The sequence below is a fragment of the Haemorhous mexicanus genome, chromosome 3 (genome assembly GCF_027477595.1).
Source record: "Haemorhous mexicanus isolate bHaeMex1 chromosome 3, bHaeMex1.pri, whole genome shotgun sequence".
NCBI lineage: Eukaryota > Metazoa > Chordata > Aves > Passeriformes > Fringillidae > Haemorhous > Haemorhous mexicanus.
In genome coordinates, this window is record NC_082343.1 from 63472546 (window position 1) to 63491647 (window position 19102).

A 19102-nucleotide genomic window follows, 5' to 3' on the forward strand; every position below is an offset into this window, starting at 1 on the left:
AAGGAAACCTGACCCCAGATTCTCTCTAGCAGATTAATTACAGATTTTAAGCAAAACAACAATCCCTCATCACGCATTCCAAATAATTGAATGCACCAATATCCTGACAAGAGAGCCTCTTGCTTTGCAGCAACATATTTCCAAGAGAAGAACCACTTCTGTTTCCAGGCCTATTAAAACAATCCTCTTGAGCCTTTTTTATTATGAGACTGAAGACTGACGCACAAACAAATTATTCCAGGTGTGTGCACCTCATCTTTCCCTTTCAGGTCTTGAACCAAGTAAGCTGCCAAATCCAAGGATAAGTTTGTGGGTAGAAGACATGAACCTGCTATATTTAATAGTATTACTGGAATACTAAAATTAATTCAGTATTCCATTATACATCCACTGTATAAAAGCACAATGTACTTATCTAAATAGCAGTTTACAGACCTCATTTATATATGTGGAAAGAGCAGCCTAGCTCACCTTCCAAGTACACATCTATTCTAGACAGATACAAAAATTTCAATTGAATGGAAGCTATGCAGAAATATTCAACCGAGAAAGGGGATGAAGTATAACAATAATATTGGAACAAAAAAGGCTTCTTCCAAGGGTGGGAAATATGATCTGTCTCAAGTCAAGGATGTTCTTAAGAACACTATTTTAAAGAGCAAAGTGCCTCAGAATAGCTACAATCTCCTTACTTGTTTCTCCTTACAGTCTCTATTGCCACAGCTAGGTGACGTCTAAGGGCCATCTGTTGGCTTTAAACCACGTGCTCTTTATCTCAGTCCTACAACCATAGTCTGGTATCAAAAACACAGATTTACCCAAAATTGTTGCCAAATTCTGAAAGCCCTAGATAATTAATTTGGTTGGAATTTTAATGTATCTTGGCAATATACAGTGATTCTAACCATTACGTATGTTGCATCTTAGCTACAGCAACATACATTGTGACGAAGCTTAAGTTCTCTGATGTATAGTAGAGCACACCAGGGACAAAAATTCAGTTAAGATTTTAGCAAGAGAGAACATTCATTAACTAGAGATAAAATAGGTCAAAATGTCAGGGTTTTTTTAAGAAGAAAGCTACAAAGATATTCAGGAAGTAAACAGCTTGTGTGTGTTTGCCAATTTAAAAACAAATAAATAAATGTAAAGCAAATATACTAATTCACTTTCATGCTAATTATATTTCCTAGTGGAAACCAAGGGTGAGAAGTATCATACCTTAAAATCTCTTTAGGTCCAGTAACACTAAATACACTCTTACACATTAAATCCACCTTAAAATCTAGTAAGGTGTACAATTAGCTCTGCTAAAAAAAATTAATCAGAATTCTTTTAGAATAAGCCTTTAAAACCTTGAGCTTGCTTTTTAAGACACTTTATCCAATAAAGGCTGAATCCTTTGCTGAAGTTTCTCAGCACTGGTAAAAATTACAAGAATTATTTGTACATAAAGAATTATATTACTGTTTGGCATTACTCCTTGTCAGGTTTTTCATAAAACATAGATACACTCATAAGTGCATATGTAGGAGTGATTAATGTTTATGAAACAGAACAGTGGGATTCCAGAAGTACCATATGATGACATGTCAATATTTTGATCCTCACAGACTTAGAACAGCTGTTTCTTCAGCCCAGCTGATACAGTGAAAACATCTCAAATTCGACACAGATAAGTTTAATTCCTAACAAAAGAGACTACTATGGATCTGTATATGTAATTTTAAAGAACATACCATTTCCAGGGTTAGTTTATCTTAAATTTTTGGTTTACTGTTAAGGTATTGCTGTAGAGTCAAAGGAGCTGATAAAAAGATAGAAACATAGCCTCATTTAAACAGGAAACAACACTAAATGCTTCTTAATAGCTCTGTGTAGCCACTCACTCCCTAGTTTTGAACTACAGCTAATGCTTCAGTTTAACAATACATTCTGACACCCCTGGGACCCTCTGGCCCCTCTTGTTCTTCCAGACATTGTAGAAATAAATGGCTTGCACACAAATACGTTCAGCAGAACAGTAAGACAGAACAAAATGTTATGTTCTGTGTTGTATACTTCTTCCATAATGACTTGGAGTTGAATTCCTGCCACGAAGAAGCCAGTAAGAATTTCACAGTAATTTCAAATAAACCTAACTTTCCTCTAAAATGAGTAGATAGCACACAATTTTACTTGGATTATTTCAGCTAACAGCGATAAAGGAAAACCAGGTAGTGATTGAGAGAAAATTGTTTCATTGGACTCTCTGTGGATTTGGTTTAACAGGGAATACATAAGTTCAGTTTCACTTCCAGAAAATAATTGTAGAAGTGTCATACTGGAGATCCTACATTTTAAAACTAATTCCAGAAGTGATTTAAAGGTCTGCTATGCAGAATATAGTGGCTTTTTATTACAAAATTTAATAATTACTTGAGTTTATTAAACTGACTGAAGAAACTAATTTCATCTCATTCTAGATTGTCTTAATAATGTTGACTCACTTTGAAACTAAATGATGTATTACAAAGATACTTAGGTCAATTAATGGATTCATTCATCAATGGATTTTCAGATAATTGGAAGTATTTATTTTCATACCTTTCACCTAAATTTCCTTTTACTTCCCAGAAATTAGAAGGACAAGAGTACTCTACGGAACACAAGTAGCTCAAGAGAGTGGTCCCCTTTTATGGACCTTGTGTGAAGTCATGCACCTGAGCAGTATAAAGACTCCCAAAGGCACATTTTACCCTGGGGGTCTGTCAGGTTATCTTAGGCACACACTGCTCAGCCACTCAGCTTCTCTGGCAGGAAATTGATTGAGCCCATGCAACAGTTACTGGGAAGAAAGAAAAGTCTCTGTTGCACAACAGCAGCATCAGTGCTGTTCAGCCTAGAGCAGAGAAGCTTGCATGAAGACCTCATAGAAACCTTCCAGGATCTGAAAGGGACCTACAGGGAAGCCAGGGATGGATTCTTCATCAGGAAGTGTGGTGACAGGACAAGGAGTCATGGGCTCAAACAAAGAGGAGAAATTTGGTTCAGGTAAACTTCTTTACTGTGAAGATGGTGAGGCACTGGAACAGGCTGCCCAGAGAAACTGTAGATGCACCATATCCCTGTCTCTGTTCAAATCCAGTCTGGATGGGCCATTGAGCAACGGGGTCCAATGTCCCTGCCTCTGGCAGAGGCATTGGAACAAGATGATCTTAAAAGTCCCTTCCAATCCAAGTCATTCTGTGATTGTTACAGCAGAGGAAGAGGCAGTAGTTGAAAGCCATATTATGCGTGTTACAGCAGGAGTTATTTTCACTTTGCAACATCTCATACAAACTTATATCAACTATAAATCTATTTAAGCCTTACTTTTCCTAACTTATTCAAACTGCCTGTTAAGTGACACTTTCTGTGCTGTGCTTCTTAATGTGTATAGGCATTAGTCTTTCCATGAAAATATTTACAAATAAAATTAGGGAAAAGTGAGACTGCAAATTTCTTGCATGAGAAATGTGAAACAGGTTTGTTTCACAAATACACGTAAGTGAGGTGGATGATTAAACCACCGTCTACATTCAAGCCACAACACATTTCACCATTTTTTAAGCAGACTGCCTACAAATTATCCCATCTTCCATAGAGATGGTGAGATCCACATGGAAATGGATGGTCTGCAAATGATTGTGTGTAGAACTGGAATTCTTGATCAGTCATAGCAGCTTAGATAAGGCAGAACACTTGCTACTTACTGGATCTTCAGTAACTGAGTTGTAAGAAATCAGGTGAACCCTGTTTAGTTGAATGCTGCATTTTTGCATGTTAAGTGAAGAAGAGCAGAATACTACAAGAATTAAAAAAAATTACTGAATAGCTTCCAATGTAACTAATGTTCACATCTATCAATTCAATTTAAGACTAATTCCAACCCAGACAGGCATACAGCTTGTCAAAATCTTTATGAATTTTTCCATAAACTGAGTTCTTTCCTTTTTCTCTGTGAAATCATAGTTTATGATACTCAGACATATTCTCAACTGCTTTTCTGAAAACCCAGGTCTACTATTATAGCCCTTATTAATATGTCTAATACACATTCCTTGACAGTTTTTTTCTCCATATAATATTAAAAAAATACTCTGGATCTTGCCAACACAACACATTTATCCATGTCTTTACTAATTCTATACTTTAATAAATCTACAATTGTAATCAGTTCTAACTCTACAGTTACAAGTTTACCACAGGAGGCCTTTTTAAATAGGAACATCATAAATGCTGCCTTCTATTTCTCCTCTAATGAGGCTATTCATATAACCTGTTCAACAATCAGGTGTATAATGCCATTACTTTATCAGCATTTTCACACCAAATTATTTTCAACCTTCCCTAAGCCTTGAATTCAAATACCCATTTCTCCTAGAGCTGTTGAGCTGAAAACACCCCTCAGCTTTAATTTGTATCAAAGTTGATTTAGCAAACATTTTCATGCTAACAGCAAATTCTATACCCAGAGCTGATAACTTCATAAATCAGCTTTTCTATCCTCCTGTATCTGCTGTTTAGATCAAAACCCCAAGGATATTATCTATGTTTTCTATAATGCTAAAGACAATCAGAAATTACTGTGTACCTTTCAATAGTTTGCTCATCACCACAATTTTTCTCATCAACTGTTTTATACATGTTATGAAGCACCCTATGACCTCTGCCTATATGGCACTTCTGTCTTAGTCCCAAAGAGCCTGGAATATAAAGACAAGGTTTCATGTCAGTAAAGGTTAATTCCTGAAGCAAAAAGCTTCATTTCTTAGCAGTAATCTCACTGAATATCTAATTATTTTTTATTTTTCTTCTTACAGACAGGCATAAATAGTCTTGCCTCCCAAATTTTTACCCTCAAAAAGTACACTGTGTTCCTCAATGTTTTCTAAAACGAGCACTGACAAGCTATATATGTTTCTGTAATCTCACGTGTATCTGTAATCTGTGTTCAAATGAAAAGTCACAAATTACTAAAATAAAGCCCAGATTTTATAGAAAATGAAAAACAGAAGCACTGTGCAAAAACTATGAATACAGTTTTGCACTCTGTAATATACTAAACCAAGCACTGATCTGTCTCTTACTTGTGGCACAAATGCGATATTATTATTTTGAGTGACATTATGGGACTTAATTGAGGTGCAGGCCAAAAGCAGACTGGCAGAACAAGTAGCTACACAAAAACCTCTCTATAAGAGAAGTTTGAAATAGATCTTTTGGCACAAATATATACTGCAAGTGGAAGCAAAGTACTGTACAAACAGCCTTCAGATGTGTGAGCATCATGAGGAACCCAGACATTAGAACAAGGTGCATTCATTGATTCCTTTAGATATTATTGTCTAAGAAATACAGCAAAATTTGAAATCATGAGCGTACTAACCCTCACCAAAGGATAAGGCTTATCCTCAATGAATAGACAAATGACTCAGTCTAACAGCTTGAGTTCCACTTTATTCCTGTGAGACAGTGCCTCATTTCACCAAGAACTGACTCAAGCTCTTGATGCACATGATGATGATTGTGGTTATTGTTGCTTTCCCCATCACTTTCATATGCCACAAAAGTTCTTTCACTAATTAAACTATGAGCTTCAAAGTCACTTTTAAATAACTCCTACCAATATGGCAGGCAGATTCAGTACTTTTTCTCCTCTAGTTAGCAAGCTATGAAGTTGATACAAGCAGTTAACTATTAATTTTTCTGGCAAATGACTGTCTTACTCTCTATGTCAAAGCTCCAGTGGGGCAAAGAAGCTGAAGCTGCATGCATAATCAGTGATTATAGGGCATGCATGTAAAGGCTTCCCACTTACTCTGAATTTAGAAAATATTTCTCATATTTACTCCACAAGCATAACATAAGTGACACTTACAGACCCTAATTCCACACAACACACAACCTTAATACAATGGAACTAATTTAGAAGGCTGTATCCAGCTGTAGAAAGACATTGTGCTTAAGAGAATAACTCAGTGTGCATATTACAAATATATTTTTCAATTAAATGTGTGGGTGTTTTTCCTATGGTAAAGAAAACCTTTTTGTGTGAAGACTCAATCATCTTTAAGAAGGAATGATTAATATAAAATAACCTCCAGTCGTACCAAAATCAAAAATCAATGAGAAATATACTCTGGTTTACGCCATGAACTACATGTGGGAATCCCTATATTCACAAATGGGGTGTTGCCACAATTGTCATAAAAGTTGACTAAAAAAGTGATGCACAGAGATGAAATAGTATCAAGAATAGCTTTTTTCTGGTAAAATTAACTAATTCAGCAGTGTCAATGACGGCTTAAAGTTAAACCTAAGAAATGTACTTGTGGTGGTCTGCAATCTCTTTGTTGACATGACAAAAATTTACGCCTAATTCACACAGTCAAATTAGATGTGCAAGTGCACCACATCCCAATCACCAGCTCTAGGATTTGCACAAACATCCTCGTTCCATTCCTGGTGGTTCCACATAACAAATTCAAAAGCCCTGTATTTTTTTGCCATGTTACCTTGTCCTCTTTGAAAGGCATGGATTTCTTCTTGTTCCATAGGGCTTTGTGGCTTTCAGAGGAATCCAGACTACTCACATTATCACCATTGCAGAAGTGCTCAGAAAATGCACAAAATAGATATCACTGCCACACAGTGATATGTAAAAATAATACTATTTGTTCCTTCTCCCAGTCTAAAAGTCATTCAGCAACAAATGTGTAGCAGTAGTTCTGCATTCCCCATGCAGGATAAATGCCAGGAAAGTTAATATATAATACAATCCTTTACAGTAATGATTACCCAGACACTTCTGTGGAACAGGATTACAAGATGTTGACCAGTTAGCATAAAGATAGCAATAAATTGCCACATTTAGCATCTCCCATCAAAACCTAAAGACAGCCTGATTGAAAGTGGCAGCAAAAACTCTCAGGGTTCATCTGAGAAGCAGGTGTCTATGTAGAAAACCAAATTAAATCCTAAATAAATTCTTACTATCACTGGAAATGTGCAGAGAAACAGGGGTTCTGATTTCTTTTTCTTGCACCTCTAAACTCCTGATTGCCAATCCCCAGCATTGCTGAATTTTCCTGTAGCAGTGGGAAATACATTACAGTATGTTCAGAGGCATTCTTCCAATTCTTTCTAATTGACCTTGAAGAACACCCCCACCTATTGGGTTAGGTGAACAACGAGAAGATATAATAACTTGCCATTAAAAACAATTGATACAGCTATAAAAATAAATTTTATATAATATTTTGTTCACTTTTAGGTAATTTCTTTTTTATTACATCTTAAGTCCATGAATCGTGACAGCAGTACGTACACGTCAGTTGGGACAGAACAAGGCGTTGTAATGGTATTTGGATAATCCACTCTGCAGGAATGTTCATTATTCTTCCTGAGCTTTCACAAGAGTTCCCTGGCATAATGCTGCTACAGCTGCTTTACAGTCTAATGTTATTACAAGGTCTGATTCAAAGATAATGTCTGCTAGAGGAATCTGGCAGGGTGCAAGGGTCCTATGAAAATCCTTGTGACGCTAAGGTGTAACTAATGGAGACTGAACTGCTGAAAAAAAATCAGTTACTTGTTTTGAGTGTTGCAAGAATCCTGAGTGATCTTGGTTATTTGTCTGTACAAAAATCACACAAATCCAAAGTTATTTTTTCTGGAAATCTTATAATTTTTCTAATAAAAATAAATCATTAAAAAGTCTAATCTCAACCTTACCCACAGTACAGAAGTGGTGAAAAATACCATTTTCTTCAGAATCTCTCTTATCTACATGTTTTGGATTGAAGAAAACGTGAAAACTGCAGAAAAACAGAAACTAGGAATTGGCTATCAACTACAGTAGCTGGTAAAAGGGAATAAATAACATGTAGTCATAAATAACATGAGCAAGAGCAGGCTCATGAAATAGCTTTATTGGCAAACACAAGGAATTCCCTTTCCTATTTCAAACACATGGATGGAATCAATATAAAGTTTAACAAACATAACATTTTGGTCTGTATTTTACATCTGCAAGCAAGAATTGTTCTGCATGATTGCTAGTGTAGCCTGAGTTGCTAGTGTGTGACATATGAGCTCACATATTCTGGATAAAACTCTTGGTTAGGACAAAAATATCCAGTAATAAAGGAACTATTATCTATGAAAAAAAGTTGGTAAAGAAAAGGAGATCATTAGGTATGCTTGCTGGTTCACATTTGCACGTATTTGTGTCCACAGGGCATCACCACTACTCCTGACCTGGACTTTGGGGGTGGGGGGTGGAAGAAAATGAAAACAAAAAGAAAAGAAAAGAAAAATCCACCCTGCACCAGGAATTCATGCTGCCTCTTATTTCAAAGTACTATAATCTCAAAAAACTGTCAGTCCAAGTAGCTGGATAAGAAATTAGAACATGTGTGGGTGGATTCCTTCCTCCAGCCTGAATTAATTAAAAATGATTGTTTGCTGTATTATTTTAAAGCAGATTTTTGGAACAGGTTAAAGAACCACTGTTCTGACTTTAGCCTTTCAAGCCTAATAAGAATGACTCATGTAAAAAACTTGGAGGAAAAATTAATAATAAGGAGGTTAAATATAAAGAGCTTCTTACCATCTTATGTTCTTATTTGTTGCTTGGAGAAATTCACACATTCTTGTACAAAACCTACCTCATTGGATTTGGCTGTGGCTATTTCTAGTTAAAGCATGTACACAAAAAAAAACTCATGTCTCCAGTCAATCTGGGCAATGCTACCTATTTCTAACACCTTAGACTGGCCCTTTACTATTTCTCACATTCTAAACCTTAAACACATATTAATTCTCTCTGCTTTCACTTTCTCAGCCTGTTATTAAACTATAAGAAAGTGATACAGACAACAGCTTTGAAGTAAAAAGGTAAAAGCAATTACAACGCATATTTGAGAGCAGCATTCTGGGGCTGGTTAATCTCTGAATAACTGATCAGACAGAAATAAATACTGCTAAAAGAGTTGCTAGAACTGATTATGATCTTGTACACATACATTTAAATAAATAATAATTAAAAAGGAAAAAAATCATAATTTACAGATCGCCAAAAAATTTATCTGCCAAAATATTAAACAGCATACAGACTGTAAAAAGGGAACATACGGAATGTACTATACTGCAGTACACCTTCAGTGAACAAGGCTTGTTACCTGTTATAAAATCCAGAAGCTAGATTAAGTAAATCCTTAAAAAAAAAAAAAAAACCAAAGAATTTTATGCATTCTGTGATGCCAGCCCTCCACAAGGAGGGCTGAAGGAGACACATTCTCCTTCATATTTTTGTAGCCAGAGTTCTATATGTTGACTTTCAAGCACTGCATGGATTAGATAATGGCTAAATTCTAGCTTTCTTCTTGCAGAAGATAAAGTACTTTGGGACTCTTTCTCTTAAATAGCCATTGATTTTTAGTGATCATATCTTAAAGATTTTTGCATTGTTTTTATATTTGCTGATATTGGGTAACAGTCTCAAAATTTATTTAGATGAGAACAAGCTGATAAACAATCATCTAAGCCTTCTTTTCTCAGGAAAGTAGAAGGCAAATTAACCAACTAAATCTCTTACAAGCTCTGTTCTCTAAATACAGCCAGCACAATGCTTTGAAGGTTTAAATGCCATCAGCCATGATGGAAATGCTCTCCATTACAAGATTAGAGCTGGGTGGTGTTGGTGAGTTTTGAAATTGACCTTACTGCAAAGAAATCCCAATGAAGAAAGAGGAAACTTGACTTCTGCTTTTACAGATTGTCACAGACACATTTTACAAAAAATCCTTTTTTCCTGAGAGGCCTCAGGAACAAAATGTTAGCAATGATTATCTGCTGCTGTGGAATGCAACAGGTGGATCTGTGATTGGTCTCATGTGGTTGTTTCTAATGAATGGCCAATCACAGTCCAGCTGTCTCAGACTGTCTGAGAGTCACGAGCTTTTGTTATCATTCCATTCCTGTTCCTTTCCTTTCAAGCCTTCTGATGAAATCCTTTCTTCTATTCTTTTAGTATAGTTTTAATATAATATATATCATAAAATAATAAATAAAGCCTTCTGAAACATGGAGTCAGATCCTCGTCTCTTCCCTCTTCCTAGGACCCCTGTGAACACCATCACAACAGATGACATAAGCAAAGCATCTGGGGTGCTTTTTGTCTCAGGAAAGAGAGAACCTAAGTCTACACACATTCTTCATTCTTAGGATCTGAAATACTAAACTTATGTCCTACTAGCCTCATCTCTTGACTTTTCAGAGCACAGGGTACAATACACACAAGTTTCTATGTGGGAAGCAATCTTATAAGTCCTAGTTGCAATAACATAACACAGAGAACACAGTTTTGAACTAAACTCTTCAGAAAATTGTTTAAAAAATGTACACCTACAGAGAGACTTAAAAATATTGACCTGCCTGATACCATCCATTGCCTAACAGACGGGCACTAGTCATATCCTGCTGATGTTCACCCCTCATTTCTCCTTCGAGTGAGAAATCTCACTTTGATTTTATAAGCATCCTATATACATCACCACTTGGAGTCAACTTACACTTCCTTCCACACATGCTAAAAGCACCTGTACTCCATGAATTATCTCCACTGATGTCAGCAGCTGACATTACAGATCAAGTTACTGTGCAGTGTATGTTCCTTAGCTCGGTCCCTTCTATTCACACCTTTGACAGACACATAGCTTCCACTCTCTCTCATAACAGATATTGAGATTCTTTTAAAAACTGCATGAATTCAAGATCAAAAGAAATGTTACATTACTTTCTAAATTACTACTATTTTGGGTCTCTCCCATTCCACACTGAAAAGGATGAACCAAGGTTCAAGAGTCAAAGGAACATTACATAGCACTTCAGTCAGTTTACCTTAACTACAAGTTATGCACACCTTTAAGAAACACTGTTGAAGAATGCACATGCCTTTCTGGTTCTGATTCTTCCATTTTCTGAGAAATTGCACTGGTTTCAGCTTGGGTAGAGTTAATTTTCTTCACAGTGGCTCACATGGGGCTGTGTATTAGATCTGTGTGGAACACAGTGATGATAATACAGAGATGGTTTTGCTAATGCTTAGCAGGCCTTGCACAGAGCCAAGGCTTTTTCTGCTTTTTGTACTGCCACGCTCGTGAGGAGGCCAGAGGTGTAGAGGAAACTGGGAAGAGACACAGCTGGGACAGATGACCCCAAATAACCAGAAGGATATTCCATACCATATGACATCATGCTCAGTATATAAAGTGGGAGGAAGAAGCATGAGATGTTTGGAATGTTGGTGTTTGTCTTCCCACGTAACTGTTATGTGTGATGAGAACGTGCTCTCCTGGGGATGGCTGAACACCTGCCTGCCCATGGGAAGCAGGGAATTAATTCCTTGTTTTGCTTTGTTTGCCTGCAGAGCTTTTACTTTACCTACTGAATGGCCTTTATATCAATCCATGAGTTTTCCAGCTTTTACTGATCTGATTTTCTCCCCAGTCCTGCTGGGACTTGAAGGAGTTGAAGGAGTGAGTAAGGGGCTGTGTGGTACTTGGTCATTGGCCAGGATTAAACCATGACAGAAATTCTGCATGACTATTTAGTGTCCAAAAAACAAAAGAACAGATAATATGTGTAGCTAAAAAAAAAAAAACAAAAAAACCCCCAACAACAACAACAAAAAACCCATCCTGAAATTAACTCCAGGTTTCTGACCACAGTAAGTCTTCTAACAATTTTAAAAGAAAAAAAAATTAACCACAAGAACAGAAACAAAAAAAGAAATACAGACTGTTCCCATCTTTGAGGTGCAAAATGTTCTTGAACTGTTCTGTTCTATAAAACAACATGGGAATTCATTGTGATGTCTCAAGTACTGTTTTTCAAAGCATTGCAGCTCTGTTACATAATTTTGTCCACAGACATCCAACTGGTGCTAACAATTAGTAAGCATCCAACATTACGGTTATTACCAAATAACATTTAAGTCAAAAAACAAAAGCTGTAAATCTAAAGATACAAACCATGGGTGCAGTAACATTCCTGTACATGTTAAAAATCCCCCAGGACTTCAGTGAAGTCAGACTTTCCTAACTTTTTGCATTACAGTGGAGCTCATTACCTCTTTGTCTGTAGTGGGCAACACAGTGACATCTACATAGTGCTAGCACCTCCTAGCAGCTGCAACAGATCTTAAATAGAAATTTAGAAGACAGTAAATGGCATAAAAATGTGGCAGGCCAGGACTTGAATTCAACTGTTAAGTTTAGAAGGTCCCATCATCACATTAACATTTAATTAAAAGTCCTAGGATTCTTCATGGAATTACCAGAACTCACTTACAATATAAGCAATGCAGCAGATGAGCACCAAACACACCCTCTTCTAATTTAAAAGAGAAATAATTAACATATCCCTTCACTGTTGAGGTTAAAGGAAACCATGATAGTGCATAAGCAAAAGGACATTCTCTAAAAGTGTCTCTGTGTGTATGTGTGTGTGAGAGAGAGAGAGAATACTAAAAGAAATGCTACATCAATATTAACCCAAAAAAAAAAAAATCAGGGGGAAAAAACCAAGAAGAAAAAATCAGCAAGAAGAAAATGCATTATGTACTGTATTTTAAATGCTCTACTTTTAAAATCCCAGTCTTCAATGTTTACCAATAAGTCATCATCTAAACACAGTCTAATTCTGGATGAGTTTTTATCCACACAAACATTTGATCAACTGCCACTTATTCTCACACAGTAAAATTCATATTAAGGAGTCAGTGGCTTGAGACTTCTCTTGAAATGTCAGTGCATCATGTTTTCCAAAGTAAACCCTAAATTGTAAAAATTCCTAATCCATAATGTTCACCCTATTATGTGGCATCAAGATAGCTGTTAATCCAGAGGCTTGAATTAATTTTATTTTGACACTCCTGCAGTATCTTCTAACTGAATTCATTTCAGCAAGGCTAAAAATGTTAAGAGCACAAATGTAAGCACCAGAAGGAATATTGTGAGCTGAAGAATGGTTTTAAGGATTTCCTATGAGAGCTGAGAAACTGACTCAAGTTTATTTCTCCCATACCTGTACAACACCCTTTTTGATCTTTCCACTGAATACTAACTGAAAAAGCAAACAAAAAAAACCACCCCTGTAGTGTCAACACACCTTAACACTGTATAATGCATGATAATGGTATATCTAAGACATTTACTACCCATGCAGGATACAATTGATTCCATTCCCATTCCCGTCGAGGTTAGTTTTTAACAGAAAAGCTTTGTGACGGGCTAAGCGCATCAAATTGCCACCTGAACTGAAAGCAGTACAGGCAGCCTACACGTGTTTCAACACAGCCTATCAAGCTTCCCCTGTCACAGCGATGCCAGCAGACGGGCACATCCCGGCTGGAGGAAGGATGCCAGCAGATCAGTCTGTAACGCTTGCGTGACCCTTCGGGGACGAGGTCACGTCCTCCAGCCGTCCCTCACCTAGATGATTTCCCCCTGCGCGTCCAGCCACAGTGCTGCCCACCTGCGCTTCTCCGAACCGAGTGTGTGAGGGAGCGGGGACTGTGGCGGGAGGCGGGATGTGCCGGCCCCGCAGCGCAGCCCCCGCAGCAGCCCCTCCTCGGCCCGGCCACCGAGGGACCAGCGGCGGTGCCGCCCGCCGAGTCCCCTCTCTGCAGCCTGGGGGGTCACTCGTCACGCTCGGTCCCTGTCCCCTCGTCCCTCCCGTGCCCACAAGGACTCCCGAGCTGGCGGCGAGGTCGCCTCCCTCTCCGCGTACTCCGCGGTCCCGGCCGGCCGGGCGAGGCGCGGGCTCCCCGCTCCCCTGTACCTCTTTGCGGCGGCGGCGGCGGCGACGGCGACTGGCCTCGGCTGCCGAGCGCCGCCAGCAGCAGGAGCAGCGGCAAACTTTCCCGAGCCATGGCTGCCGGGCAGCCCACACGTCCCGCGGCGGGACGGCCAGCCGAGTAAGCCACAACCGCTGGGAGAGGAGAGGAGACCCCGGTGCCCCGGGCAGGGAGCGGGAGAGCAGGACACACCCCTGCCCCCCCGCACACACTCCCCGCCCCGCCGCCGGCCCGCGGAGCAGCGAGCGGGGCCGGTGGGGCAGCGAGGGCTCGGAGCGCGGCCCGGGAGGAGCCCCCGAGCCCCGAGCGTCGGGAGCGGCCCGGAGGCGCCGGGCCGGGGGAGCAGCGCGGCTCCGAGATCCAGGATCCAGGCGCCGGGCGGGCACGAGGCGAGGAGAGCGGCACGTGCCTGCCCGACGGCCGCTCCCCGGAGCCGGGAAGCGTTCTCGTCTGGAAGTGTGCTCGCCATTGGAATTAGCCCTTGTCAGTTTATCCGACAGGAGAGAAAAATACCTGCGCTGTGATGGGGTGGGGGGGGGGATTAAAAAAAATAGCTTTCTGAGAAGGGACTTGGGAAACGAGGTTTGTGACGGAGCCAAGCACATTTTTCCTGCTGTGCCCGGGAATGGTATGTCAGAGCCAACCAGGTATGACAGGGAAAAAATCTATAGTAGTGCATAAAGGAATAATCATAAAGGAATAATTAACCTTGCACTAAAATAAAGTGTGGATTTAAAATTATTGCATAGTTCTCTTGAAAAAAAAATTGCTTTACAAAAGTCCGTAAAAACCAGGTTTTGCTATGGAACGGTGAGGCTCCCAACCTATCTGTGAGCATGCAGAGAAAGGACGTCATGGGCTGACAGAAAGAGTGAGCTGTGCTCAATTCATAATATGTCTGTGGCATAAAACAAAGATTGTGCTGGCAGCCCACTTCTGACTTCAATAGTCATCTTCACAAGTCTTATACCACTGCACTTCAAATTGACCTCACCTTGTAATTGACATCAAGATTAAGCAATTCTGTGTATTTCCCAACATAATACTTCAGTATCTCTGTGCTCATTGCTGTAGCCAACAGTGAGGATAAGCATGCATTTGGTACAGTGTCTGTTTCAGCTCTCAAGTCACAGCATTTTCCATTGGTAAATTTGCCTGTCATTCCAAACCCAGCATTGGAGGAGTGCAGAATTTTGCACATAATAGACTGTTGCATCCTGCCACACAGTCAATTTGTTTCTTTCCCTGTCATCTCACTCCAAGAAGACTCATTCTTTCTCTTCTGATGGCTAAGCCTGTCACAAAGCCTCTCTTCTGAAGTTTCTCCCCGAACAGCCTAAGCTGTGCTGCTGGGAGTCCTGTTACTGGACACTCATTGCTTCCATGGCCTTTGGGAAACTGCTCCTCCAGCACAGAACACAGGGCAGCAGCAAGAATGCTCTTATGGGGCTCGGCCATTGGTCATTTGTAAGTCAGTGGAAAATACTGAAGTCCTCTTGCCAAAAAATTATATATGTGTGATCTTCTGCACTTCTTACTGAGAAACCCAGGTTCAAGGTTTACCTTGATGATTTTCATCTTGTCAGCTATTTGCTTTGTTGTGGAAGTATAGATAACCAGGGAACTGGGAGGAACAGAGATGGAGATGGCGTTCAGGACTCCATCCACAGTTTTGTCACTATCAATATTTATTTACTCAGTGTTTCCCTGCAAGCAGTAACAGTCACTACCTTCTTCTAGCTGCTTCTCCCTTTGCAATTTCCTTCATGGAAAAATTTTAACTGCAAAGAATTGTGTGTATGTGTAAGAGGAGTAATTTAGTGAATTAAGTACAACTGATAAACGCTCCAACCCAAGTATATGGCAGTACCTTGGAGAATTTAGCATCAGTTTCTTACTTAGAAATCTGACTACATCAACATGGGTTTGACACATTTATTGGTTGAATTTGGTCAAGCGTAGTGCCAGCTGCATTATAAAGGCCATGCTAACATGAGTTGCATACTCCCCCAGCTGGAGTAATTCCTTCCAGGGATCCAAAAGCTGCAAGTGCTGCAGTTGAGTTTCAGGTAATACTCCAGAAGCAGATTGTAGAAACTGGAAGTGAGACCTGAAGGTCTTACTCTGGTGCTTTGTGTTAAGGGATCGTCTGATCCGATGAAAATATCTCCATGACTTGTGATCTCCATGAATTTGAGATTAGGAGGAGTTTCATTGTAGGGGGGAGGGGGTCCCTACTTCCCCAAATATCAATATTACACCAATATTAAATAAACAGATTATTTACCCGAGCTTTTATTTGAATCAGTTTTATTTTGAATCAGTTTAGCCTGCTGTTGAGCCTGTGCAGTATTTAATGTGAGGATAGGTTGTGAGAATTCAGCCTAGTTTCAGTTTAGCAGCACTGCTGGCATACCCAGGTACCTCATCACATGTCAGAGCCAATACTGACTGACTGCGCACGAGAGATGCAAACTTTTATTCCTTTGGGGACACCAAGAGGCAAGAGATGCCAGGAAGACCTGCTGACTCATTCAATGATTTTTCACATCTGAACAACAGGAAATAATTTCATACCATAAAATGCCAAGCTGTATCAAGAAGCAGCAAGAGCGGGCTGCTTCAGAAAGAGAAGCACATTAGAAGATGAAGTGACACCACTGAGGAAAGCAGGGCAGTGTCCTCCTGCGGTCTCTGAATGCAGAAGGAGCAGATCTGGAGGCAATAACAAGGACCAAACAAAATTACAGGTCTCCAGACAAGTTCATAGGCAGGAGATGGATCTGAGATCAAGTCTGCAAATCAGGGTTAGGATCAGTGAGGTGCAAAGTGATGCACAGGTGTGCCTGCAATGTAAAACAGGCTGGGACTGGGGCAAGGCTAGAACTTAAATGCAGCATCCACTCTTTAAATGCAGAGAGAAACCAACAAAGTTTCTCCAAGCTCTTCCTCCTACATCAAATGTGTCACCACTGCCTGACACAAGGTTGCATGGCTGTGCTAGGTCAGAAGTGGCCTTGAGCACAGGCAGACAAACCCATAGGAGTGAGGAGACAAGGCTGCAGAGACTGTAGCAGAGCCTGTGGCTGCACCCAGGGCCACGACAAGCTAGATAACAAGTTTTTCAGCTAAAGCAGTGGCTAAAGGGGCATTAATGGTAGTCTGTACTGAGGATGGAACTGCTGGGCTGAGAGGAGGATGTAAAATCAGATAAGGACTCATCTGGGAGCCAATATGGCTTAATATTTTCATGACTTTGCATTAAAGAGAAGGGCTTTTAAATTAATTCTGCTGATAAAATAGGATTGGGAGGGCCAATGCATATTTTGTCAATTATTTGCATTTATGTATACAAATATACATTTTGAGTTTATACAATTTTTATTCTCAATGATTCAAGCATAAAAACTCAGAAGATCCTAAATGCTATAAGATCCTGGGTCATGCCAATAAGGGCTATCAGTAGCAGTTTCTTATGAGAATGATGAATAAGGAATATAACCCCAAAGTCCTGGGTGGAAGTCAGTGAGTCACAAGGCATTTTTGAGTCACCAGAATGATGCAGCTATGAAATAAGCAAGTAAAGCCTAGGATGCATAAAGCCTAGCATCAGGGAAAATATTTCTAGTGAAGATATGAAAATTAATACTGTTGCATCCCACCTAGGATATCACAGGGAATTACGATCACGCATGTTCAAGAAGAATTTATTCAGACTTAAACAGAGCAGAGGCCTCTGGGGAAGGGAGAGCTTATCTGAGACAGATTAAAAGGGTTTGATTTGTTTAACCTAGGAAAATAAGATGTGAGACATTTCTGAGTGTAACAGGGACATTAATGGATGCAATTGTCATAAAAGGAAAAGAGCATAAGCAAGATACGGATCATTATAGGCTGGAAAATGGAAGATAGTTTCTAATCATAAGGTGTGGAAACAGCTCCTGTTAGGAGAGCAGAGGGGGAAAAATAATCAATTTAAAAGTAAACCTTGGCAGATTTATTAAAGTAATTCCATTACAAACTTGCCTGCAAAAGGCAGGAGGAATGGATTTGATAATCTGCGCGACCCTGTCCTGTGTTCTTAAGTGGACTGCAATCAAAGGATAAAGAAAATAAACATTAAAAACGAGCTTTAAAGGATAAAGAGAAAATTCAGATACAGCACTTAGAATGAGTTGAAGTATGTGAACCACAGGAATCAAAGAATTAACCCATTTTAGTGGCAAGGTGAGAAACGGTCTGTTCTTTGGACCCAAGTCAGGAGGAACCACGATGTCCTCATGCCAGGTTTGTGATTGCCCAAAGCAGCTGTTAGGGAAGGGGCTGGCAAAAGACAAGTTAAAAGACAGACAAGGGATAAAGAAATGAGATATGTGACTAGGAATCAATATCAAAGTAGAGACCAGAATTAAAGATCAAAGTGGACAAAGGACACATGAAGAAAAGAGCGAATCTAACACTGATAGAAAACTGTTCTTGTGAAGCCCTCTGTTGCCAGGGTCACCGAGTATTGTCAGTTTAAAAGCTGATGCAGATAGCTGCAGGTCAGAAAGCAATCCTGTAAAATTAAGGGGGAAAGAAAGGAAAAATAATCAAAAGAACAGGGGGAGGATAGGATAGGCCTGGGCCTAGGTAATAAAGAGAGGGTAGCTATAATTTGGTAAGAAAGACTCTGAAGAGAGGATGACAGGAACAGCAGTCCCTGCGTTCTGAGGAAGCTAGAGTCAAGAGCAGAGTTGTTACAGTTTGATGAGCTACACATGGCATCAGGATGGAGCTCATTTCAGAATAGAGCTCATTTTGTTTCAACCCCTCCATTTTGCCTTGCTCACCATCCCTGTAATTAGTCAGATTAATTAGTATATCCAACCTACTTACTGTCATTATTTATCATTAACTCTTATGAAAGCTAAATGCTCATCTGTTAGTACCTCTGTATTGGTACTTACACATAAGGAACAGAGAGGAGTCATCATCTTGCCTGATATTGGATTCTGTGGGCCATTTGGAAGTGCCACTTATTTCTGGTCTTGACTTCTAATAACTTCCTTTATGCCTATGCTGCTATTTTGAGTGGCTTTTGTTTTAATTTTGATCCTGTGAAAATAGAAGAGCAATGTCACTGACGTTATGTTAGCTTACGTTTAGCTAAAAATATGAAGCAGAAAACAAATGGGATTTCTCAGCCCACAATTATTTTTTACCACCAAAGTCTGT

At 39.6% G+C, this 19102-nt stretch overlaps 1 protein-coding gene across 5 annotated transcripts in view; it reads right to left on the reverse strand.

Annotated features, from left to right (window-relative positions):
- LAMA2 (laminin subunit alpha 2) overlaps window positions 1-14162 on the reverse strand; it is a 339355-nt gene extending 325193 nt beyond the window's left edge. For all 5 annotated transcript variants that reach the window (XM_059842130.1, XM_059842129.1, XM_059842128.1 and 2 more), the window contains exon 1: window positions 13870-14162. In XM_059842130.1, the coding sequence (XP_059698113.1) occupies window positions 13870-13960 (91 nt within the window). In that variant the 5' untranslated portion in view covers window positions 13961-14162. The remainder of the gene's footprint in view (window positions 1-13869) is intronic.
- Between the last annotated feature and the right edge of the window lie 4940 nt (window positions 14163-19102).